We start from the raw sequence: 9,875 nt of genomic DNA, 5'->3' as shown, positions 1-9,875 counted from the left end.
TGTGTCTGCCAACAAGTTTCGGCACTCCCTGGCCTCCCCTTGAATTGTTCTCTCATGATCCACAAGATCGGCCATGGCAAGCGGAAAGCAAGGTTCTGGTTGCGATAACCGCTAGAAGATACCAACCAACAGGTCGTTGACAAAAGAGGTTGAAGCTGACTTCAGCCATCAGGCCGCAAACCCCGCCATGTATGCAAGTAAGCAGCCACTGACACCAGAAATGCAATGTGCTCTAACTACATAACCAACCTGCATATTACAACGACCTGGAATGAATTCTCGACTTTGTTCCACTCTAATTCCGCAGCCATAACCTGTCTCGTTAGCGTTTTGGTAATCGCCTACAGGATGATCTGGCTCCAGTGGTCCATCACTTGACAACATCATATTGTTCACAGCCATAGCAGCTGGGGAAAACCTGATGCTCGTATACGCTCACGGATATGGAATGGCGTTATTCAAGCTCGGTAGGGGCTCATATAGAAAGAGTCGGCGCAAATCATGGTTCAATTGACATTTCTATGATATGTACACGAAGACTCAACCAACATATTCGCGCTTCGTACCCACCATCAAGCCTCTTTCGCATCGGGCTTGTCATTTTTCACGTTCCACAGTAGCGTCTTGATTTGCTCTATCTGTTTCTCCTCGTCAAAAGTGGTCCCGTCGGACTTCGCTAAACGCTTGCACGCGGGTTCCTTGAAGCCAGGCACATTCACCACCCAATCCTCCGGCCTTCTCCCCTGATCGTCTTTGCCCTGTGGGTCAGCTCTCGCATTGGGCAGCAACTTGACAGGTTGCTCCTGCTCTTCCCAATCCTATTCCATCGGACTCAGCCTCTGCTTCCTTGCCTTCGCACAGTGCGAGCTAACCGCCTCTGCAGTGCAAATCCTTTTGCCATCATGATCCTGTCGTAAGGCCCTCTCGTAGCGCCTTCACGCCCATGCTGTACGAGAGCAATATACTTGCCTTCTAGATTGGGCCGCTGCTGCTGCCCAGTGCAAGGCGGCATGCTGCTACGTTTTGGCGCTGTGTGCAAGGAGCTTAGTGAGTATTGATGCTAGGACTTCCCGGTCTACGGCTGCGTTGTTGAGTGGTGACATACCTTGGTAGTAATAATTTGAATCTGCGCCCTGAGGGAGAAGATAGATTAAAGCTCATCATCGAATCCGATGGCCGCATTGAGCACCGTTTCATGATAGCCGTGTAGGGAGTTGACATGGAGACCCCTTTCCTGAAAGGCTTTTATGATCTGCCTAACGTCTGGGTGGCCGACTGCAGTTATTACAGCTTCACGGGCTGTATTCCCATTTCTAAATTTAAAATTTGCAACTCAGCGATTCTAACAAATATCAGGTGGCCCCAAAGTTACATTTCCATAAATTATATAAAGTTGCCATTAAGAACTTGTTTGTGAATGGGCAAAGTTCATGATGGGAACATATCTATGGATTGAGGTTTGCCGTCTGCCATGGTGACTTTGATACTATACCGACGTAAGAGCATATGATCATTTTAATAGGGATGTAATTAGAAGCGCGCCATTCAAAGATTTCTGTGTCATGAGAACCAAGCGTCCGAAAAACAGATGAGCAACATTTGCCGTCAACACATTTCCACGGCCAGCAGAGCACACAGAGTAAACTTTCATGTTTTCTTCATTTTGTAAAATAGGCTTTGGATGACATTTGTAAGCTACAGCCACTCTAGCGTAATCTTTTTTGGCTATTTCATATAGGAATCAGAAAGTCCAAACTAGTTGTATTCTTTGAGTTCCTTGACTAAGCTACGACAACAATGATTATCCTAGTGGGACAAGTGATGACGATAGATAATTACACTGCACAAGGCTTTAGACAGTGACTGTTCAATCTTCTATACCAGTATTGTGTCAGAAGCTACCATTTTGCAGCAAAAGTCTTAGCGCCAGGCCGTGCCCATTCGTGTCCGCGCTGTCAGGCCATCAAGATATCCAGGTCGAAGCTATTTCTAGTCAACTAGCTTGACACCATCAAGCACTATGTCAAAGACAATAGCGGGAGGATAGTATTGGGGTGAAAAAGACTTTAGTTCATCTTGGTGGATAGTGCAACTCACTGAAAAAGAAAATTGAGCAGAATAGAATGAATTGCAAGAAATAATGTCTTCATATATGTTATGGGTCCTCTGCTTGCACAATGTACAATTGTTTCTTAATCCTTACCTCTCTCTAATTTTCCGTCCGACCACGAATGCACCCAACCTTCTTGACTGCATTTACACATCGCCAGGATGGCCAAGAGACTTCTTTTCACCCCTGACGGGTCTGTCCCTGTCTTCGCAGACCCGGTGGTTGCCCAACTAGGCGGCCTGACTCAAGAGCAGATCCAAGCAGGCTGTGCCTTCAACATGTTTCCTCCCTTCCGTCCTGAGTGTCACGTCACGGGCAAGGAGCACGCTGTCATCATCCCAGCTCTTCCGGAACTGGACCCCGACTTCGACGTGGAATGTGAGTCCAAAGGCCGCCGCATCCCACATTGCTATGTTACTATCGGTGGTCATGTGCCGCATATCGGCCAAACCGATTCTCTTGAAGACCCACAACAGCCTTCAGAGGATCCGTCGACGACATTACTTCCGGCCCCGTTTCCCTCAGATGATCCTGAAAACTGGACGAGCCCCGATGTGCCGCCCACCGAAGAAACGAGCCACGATGTGCCGTGGCCCAAAGAGACGCGTACTGTGGAGACCGCGACAGTGGTTTCTTCTCACCCAGTCTTCTCGGTCCCCTTTACCTCCTCACCGTACCTGATAACACCCTCGTCAGGACCGTCGCCTTATTCTACACCTCGTACCTCCTCTTTGACCCCTGTCCCGACATCACATTCGAGTGCAACAACCACCGACTGGTCCAGCTCGTCTCATATACCTGGCTCCACCTCATCTGAGGCCCACTATATGGTCTCGTCGTCCCATTCAAGTGCCGTTGCCACCAGCTTGCCTGTCGTTACCAGCTCGCCCATTGTCAACAGCTCCCCGAGCACTACAATCTCGCCTAGCGCCACCCACTCGTTCAGTCTGTTTCATATACCTGGCCCTACATCATCCGCGGCACAACCTACAGACTCGCCGTCCCGTTCAAGTACCGACACTACCAGCTCGCCTATCGTTACCAGCCCCTCGAGCACTATAACCTCACCCGGCACCACCCACTCTGGTACCATGGTGCCATCCGGCATCACCAGCTTGCCCAGCACTACCAGTTCTTCTGATGTCCGTAGCACCCACTCGTCTAGCGTCACAAGATCTTCTGGCACCATTAGCTCATCCGGTTCCACTTCGCTCGGCCTCAAGGACTCGTCGTCGTCTAGGACCAACAAGGCATCCGAGACTGGTACAGCCTCATCGTCCAAATCAAGCACAGCAGCACCCGAGACAAGTATAACTTCACCATCAAACCCCAGCTCAGCAGAACCCGAGACGAGGATCACTTCGCCATCAAAACCAAGCTTAGCAGAACCCGAGACGAGCCCGGCTTTATCTTTAACACCAAACACGGACTCAAAAACGAGCCCGGGAGCATCATCGAAAACAAGCTTAACTGATGCCAATGGACTCCCTACGGAAGAGCTTGATCCCCACCTAACCGCCGTGGTCGATGCTCTCGGGCCCGACGATAAGCACAAGAAGCACCTGGCACTGGGCCTCAGCATTGGCTTGGGTGCCGGAATCCCCAGCGCTGGTCTCGTTCGATGGTTGGGCACCTTTTTCCACACGCTCAGCACAGTTGCGAAGAGTAGCAAGGTGTATACCTCGGTGATGCGGGCCCTGACGACCTTCAAGATGGATATGATTCCGCACTTCAACTTCAGCCCCCCAGGTCGTCCTGGGGCTCCAGGTCGGCCTGGAGGGGGTACCCCAGAAAGCGAGGTGGCCGAGTCCGTCGACGAGTGGTACGATGATTTGTGCCGAAACGGTAACACGGGCGAGCAGGCAGCCGAGATCATCAACAACTTCAAGGCCGACATGGCTGCGGCAGAGGCTGCAATGGCCAACGAACCTGTTGGGGTTGAGTCTGCGGTCAATGCTGCTGCCGGCAGGTCCTTCGCGAATCCTTCGGCGCTCAATTCGTGGGGTGTCCAAGCGGCCGCGCAGGTGGCGTCAACTCCCGGATCGAGCATCGGAGAGATAGCTGATTCCCTGCTGAAGGCCGGCGTCCCCGCCGAGGCCGTCTCATCCACCGCGGAAGCTGTCTCTCACTCTGTCAATACAGCAGGCAAAGGCTGGATTGGAAGGCCCGCCTACAATGCTGCTCTAGGAGTCATCTCAAGCTCTGTCACCTCTGCAGGCATGGCTGGTGCTGAGGCAGCCAAAGCCGCAGTTAAAGGTGCTACCGGCCCAGGTCTCGCAGCGTCTCTCGGCGCCGCTGGTGTTCCTGCGTCTGCTGCGGACGCCACTGCCGCGGCCGTGACCGAAGCGATCCAAGCAGCCGCGGCCTCCGGGTCCGACCCTGTCATTGACGCGATCAATGTCATCTCGAACGCTGCCTCCCCCTCGGGCTTGGCCGCTGGTGCGGCTTGGGATGGTGCCTCTGGTTCATCACTCGCGCCGGCTCTCTCAGCCGCAGGTGTTCCCACAGATGCCCTGGGCGCCACTGCCGCTGCCGTTGGTGCTGCTATGTCGGCCAACAGTGGTTCGAGATCTGACGCCATCAACGCCGCCTCCGAGATTATCGCAAGTGCTGCTTCCCCGCCGTACGAGCGCATGAGCAACCCTGCACCGCCTGTCTCTCCTGCCCAGGCTGCTTTTGATGTCGTGGGAGCTACCTTCAACTTCTGGCACATTATCCCTTGGCTTGCTTGGGACACCTTGAACAAGATGGAGGTCAACGAAACTGATTCTTCAGACATGGATAGCCTGGCGAACCTCCTTGCGATTGGCCCCCCACCAGAAGAGTGGTCTTCCAGGTTCACGTCGTTTCCATATCGGCGCGGTGGTGACCGCGTTACCGGCGTCCCCTCGCTGCCGACTGATGCAGTGAGGCCGACACCATCCAGCACGAACCAAGGCATGCACAATGGCGCGCACAATGGCACGCAATCCTTGACACCAACCTTGGAACCAGCACCACCCGGTACAGGAGGTTACTTGTACGACGGGACGAAGCCGGTGCCCTCCGCGCAGGGCTAAGTTCTACAACAATTCGCACACCAACGTCCGAGGGATGACTGGAAGGCTTTTTTTTTTTTTTGGCATACTCTACATGTCTTTTCTGACTTCCTGGACTCGATAAATCATGGTTGATACTTCAAGTATCTCGGGGCATATCCGGATGTCCTCACGGGATACTCTAGGATCTTTGATCTGCAGTTTCTAGAACACAGCAAGTTGCAGACGATATCTCTGAGTTTTTACTGATTCCGGATCAGCGTGTTATGCAATTTTTCCGCGCAGTTTTGCACGTACTATTGATGTTGAGATACAGAGGAGTAGAAACTTGGGAGACTTTCGCTTTAGTTGGAAAGTACAGTTGGTTTAATTCCAGTTGCTCTTTAGAACGCAGTATTACAGAATAGATGGTCAAGTTAGAATTCGGAATTCCTCCAAAGCTTCTGCATTTCCTAAGATCAGATTGTGTTCCCACTCAACCCAAAGGACAAAACAGAGGTCTTGCTTGCGTCCCCTCCACCCTACATAATACACATGCCCTAACCGAAAGTGCCTCGTGAGCTCAGTCCTCCACGACCGAGGTCAGCAGTCCTGTTTCCAGAGTCTGGATTTTCAAATTATCCTTCTGACTTCTGACATTGGAAAAAGCCTTGCAGATCAAAGCATGGCCTGCATCTTGGAGTTCGTGGGGAGCAAACTGCATGACTTAGAGAAGGTGTTGGACAGGACGACGTATAAATCCACTGGAAGTGGAATAGAACTCACTTTCAGAAAGGCGTTGGAGAAGGGTGCCTGCTCTTCTCTGTGCAAGTCTGTCGCAGGAGCCAGTGCTGTTGGCGGTGTCGGGGGAGCTGCTGCCAGCCTCTGTAACGTGATGTGAGGAGATGGTGATTAGCACAAATATCTGGGACATGACGAAGATTCTATGGTGAGCCACATACAGCGAGAGATTTTGTGAGGCAAATGGCTCAAATATGGGACGAAGTCAATTCCACGACGACGCTCCTTTCAGAGGAACTACCCAGAACTAGTTCGTCGTTCTTTCAGTGAGCAGTTTCAAGTCAAGCTCACTGCCCGCCGCACAAACCTTAGAATCACTTTCACAAACAACTTGGTCCTCAAGAACGATGTCCACATAGAGAGTCTTTTATGATACAAAATCAAGGACCTATCCTACACCCCGGGAATACCACAGTGTGCCTGTGTATAGCACACCAACACAGCCCCGAATGCCACAACCCGGAGAAGCTGCCCGGATAAGTTACCTGGATAAGTAGCCACATCCACCCATGGTTCCTATGCCACAATCACTTCCCCTTCAAGGTGAACATCTCCAGATTCCAGCCATAGGCCCTGCTCAATCTCCTGCCCATTCGTCGCGCAATCAGGAAGGGCACCTTGCCCCGCGGATGTGGTTCGTGAAACTGGATATTTCGGTCGACATCCAGCGACACAGGGCGGAACTGCCAAGCCGAGCCATATAGCTTCTCGGCAGCGAAGCCGATAGATGCCATGGCATGCAGGAAGTCTTGCCAAGGGATCTCGCCCTGTGCCGTCGCAGATGAGGGGTTATGGAAGATGGTGCGGAAGACCTTGAGGGCTCGCGTATCAACAGGGATGGTCGGTTGCGAGTCGGACGCGGTTGGGTCCTCAGGGGGATCATCTGCTGCAGCGGCTGGTGGTGCATTGGCGGTACCCTTGGTCTTCACCTTAGTCTTCGTCAGGTTCTCGTTGGCGACATCGGATTTGCTGGGGGTGGGACCAAATGACAGCGCAGACAAGGGCTTGTGCAAAGCCTTGACATCCTGGTCAGTGGCCGATGAAGTTTCCGCCTTCTTGGGCTCCTTGATGGGTTCCACCCATTCTGGAGTGCGCTGCATTGTCCGCTTCTGTGACAGCATCCTCGAGACAGCGGAGTCATTTGGTGTCCCGGCTGCATAATGGTACAGCCGGTCAACGAAGGCCCAGAATGTGTCCAGGCTTGCCTCGGATTGCCGCAAAACCCTAACGTTCTCCCTAGTACGTCGCTTGTCGATGGGGTACGCAAGCCTTCCACCAGAGATATCACCAGTTCTGAGCGCTTGGCTCATGTTTGTTTGGTCTCTCAATGCGCGGAGCTCCACTGAAGCTGAAGCGTTCCACGGCTGCCTCTTGGCTTCAACATCCTTCATGATCCCGTCCATATAGCCCGGCATGGCTTCATCGAAGCCCCTGGCCCACGGCTGGTAGCTCTCGAGTTGCTTGAAGCACTGTGAGAGGATGGAGAGGTCGCCTATAACGCCAGCGACGCACTGAGAGACGAGATCCTTTGCTTTTGGGTCCGAATCTAGGAGACGCTCCAATTCATCCATTACGACTGACATTCTCATGGTACTGTACATTTGACCTCCTTCTTCCCACAAAGCCTTCAACAGGTGGAGCAGCTCACTCTCAAACTTGGTCTTCTTGACTGGCCTCTCCTTTACCCACCCCTCAGATGACATGGCGTCACCCGTTGTTGTAAAATAGTGAATTTTCCGGAAAGATGGAGAAACCTTGATGTAATCCCGAAGTTGACTTATAGGCATCATACTTGCTCTGTCCAAGAAGTGGCGGAACTTGAATATGGCGCGGAGGTAGTCTGTGGGGAGGTCTTCTGTCGGTGATATGGCGTCGGCATGCTTCAATTGTGCCATCCGCAACTCCTGCGCCTGCCTATGAAGCTCTGAGAATATCTCAAGTTCATAGTACGCATTGAAGAGCACTTCACCGACAACGCGGGCCCAGAAGATGCTCCTGTTCTCCCTGTCGAGCGCTGGATGGGCTCTGCGCGATTCGTCCTTGAACATTTCCACTCGATGTTCCGAGATATCCCAGAGAGTCTCTGTGAAGTAGCCCGGGTCCTCGCGGAGTGCCCAGAGATGATCCTCGGCAGCTGAAGCTCTGGCAGCAAGTAGAACCTCCATGCGTTCGAGATCAAGGTGTGCTGGGACGCGGTAGGGTTCCTCAGCCATCATGACAGCGAGAGAGTCGAAACCTGTTGTTTCGGCCTCGCTCTTGAGCTGCGGCTCTTCTTTGATCTGGTATTTGTCGCTGACGGTAGCGTCTTCCGAAATGTCATGTAATATGTTCTTGCAGCAGTCCACTAAGAAGGACAAGAGTCCCTCCTGTGCCTCCAGGATCATGAACCCCTCCTGCGGCTGAAACTGTTTTCCACTTCTCAACCAGTCGAAGACGTGAGGATGTTTTTGCCATGCCAACAATCTGCCGTATTCGTCCGGTCCAGTTGCTCCATTCAGGATCATGGTAGCTCCATTCGGGATTATGGTAGCTCCAATCAAGATCAGGGTATTTGACTTGATGCAGATGGGAACGATGGCATTTGAGGTTTTGCCAAGCCGGAGTGCCTCACCATCGGCGGCGGCAAAGTCGCAGGGGTTGTGACGGCCGCGGGCGTTCAGGAGCAGCAGCAAGGCCTTGGGCTTGGAGAGGTCTTCCTGGTTGATGTATGGCCACATGAAGGGGTCTCTATGCCTGGCCTTGTCCCATCTGTCATTGCGTCTCTGTCGGCAAAGGGTCTTGAGGGCAGCGAAGTCTGCATGGCGTTCTAGAGCCACTTTGCGGTACTCAGAGTCAGCCAACCAGATACCAACTAAGAAATTTGTTCCAGAACGGGCTGATTTATATGCCAACTCCTTTAAGCTTTCCCTACAAAATGCATCCAACAAACGGCTTTTGGGCACGCCGTTAGACAGCCATTGGATGTAGGAGATGTAGACCGAGAGATGACTGAGGATGACATTAGAAGGTACTTACTTTTAGGCCAAACCTTGAGGAGCATGGCTTGACGCTGTGCGTTGGTCTTCTTGATCCATCGCTTTTGGATAGTTTCCTCATGTCTGTCGAGGATAGCTCGCAACTCCGTGTGACTGGTGAATATCCTCCTGGACATGCCTTGAGCTAGACGCTGGGCATCTTCTTGCTGGATCTCGATCTCGAGCCTGGGGTAGAATGGATTGTTTTCAAGCACAACTCCATCGGACACAAGCAAGGTTGCAGTTGGAGAACCGCATAGGTCAAGTTGGTATTTTCCGCGAGGGTCCATCTTGGATGACAGTGACAGTTGTGTGTGTTTGTGTGTGTCTGTCGAGCGGGTGTGTATGTTGTGTGTGTGTGTGTGTCGATTGCCATTGAAATAAAACAGAAAAAAAATCTGGCAGCTCAACTCTTGTATCGAGTTTTGTGTGTTGTTTTGATTTGTCCCCTCCGTGCAAGACCGTTCACTTACAAGCTGCTGGCCGGCTTTACGGTGGGGGCTAGTCCCTGACGAGGATTAGCTGGCGAGGTCCACCCTCCCTGTGTTCAGGCGTGGGAGAAAGTGCCGAGTCAGATCCTCGTCAACACTGACAACTAACAAAATTCACCGGGTTTCCGTGGCATTCCGGCAGATTCCCTCACATCTTCACTTATTCTCTTCTATTCCTCTCTATTGCTTCGAGAGAGTTACAAAGAGTGCAGAGGTGTCTCCAGAATTTTGCAGGTTCGTAGGGGCCTGTCCACCATGTTAGTATGGAATAGTTGACTCCTCCCAAACAGGTAAGGCCAATCAGGGGGTTCAACCCTTGTTAGTACTTATCTGTTCTCCAACCTCCAGCCGAGCTCACACATCTCATCCTCGTCCACAACAACCACCAACCAGAAATCCCAAGAACAACCAGGAAGCTGTGTCACCCAATCTGTGGATCATA

At 52.2% G+C, this 9,875-nt stretch overlaps 2 protein-coding genes across 2 annotated transcripts; one reads left to right on the top strand and one right to left on the bottom strand.

Moving 5' to 3' along the window:
* Positions 1-2,271: 2,271 nt before the first annotated feature.
* INS49_015484 (uncharacterized protein) lies at positions 2,272-5,169 on the top strand (the record flags this gene model as incomplete). The annotated part of the gene is made up of 1 exon (XM_043176165.1): positions 2,272-5,169. The coding sequence occupies one exon, from the start codon at positions 2,272-2,274 to the stop codon at positions 5,167-5,169; it is 2,898 nt and encodes a 965-aa protein (XP_043019620.1).
* Positions 5,170-6,455: 1,286 nt separating this feature from the next.
* Positions 6,456-9,232, bottom strand: INS49_015483 (uncharacterized protein; the record flags this gene model as incomplete). Its single annotated transcript, XM_043176164.1, has 2 exons — positions 6,456-8,743; positions 8,944-9,232. 2 exons carry the CDS (start codon positions 9,230-9,232, stop codon positions 6,456-6,458), a joined length of 2,577 nt encoding a protein of 858 aa, XP_043019619.1.
* Between the last annotated feature and the right edge of the window lie 643 nt (positions 9,233-9,875).

Source organism: Diaporthe citri (assembly GCF_014595645.1).
Source record: "Diaporthe citri strain NFHF-8-4 chromosome Unknown scaffold_9, whole genome shotgun sequence".
Taxonomy (NCBI): Eukaryota; Fungi; Ascomycota; class Sordariomycetes; order Diaporthales; family Diaporthaceae; genus Diaporthe; species Diaporthe citri.
This window is presented reverse-complemented; position numbering and strand designations above follow the sequence as displayed.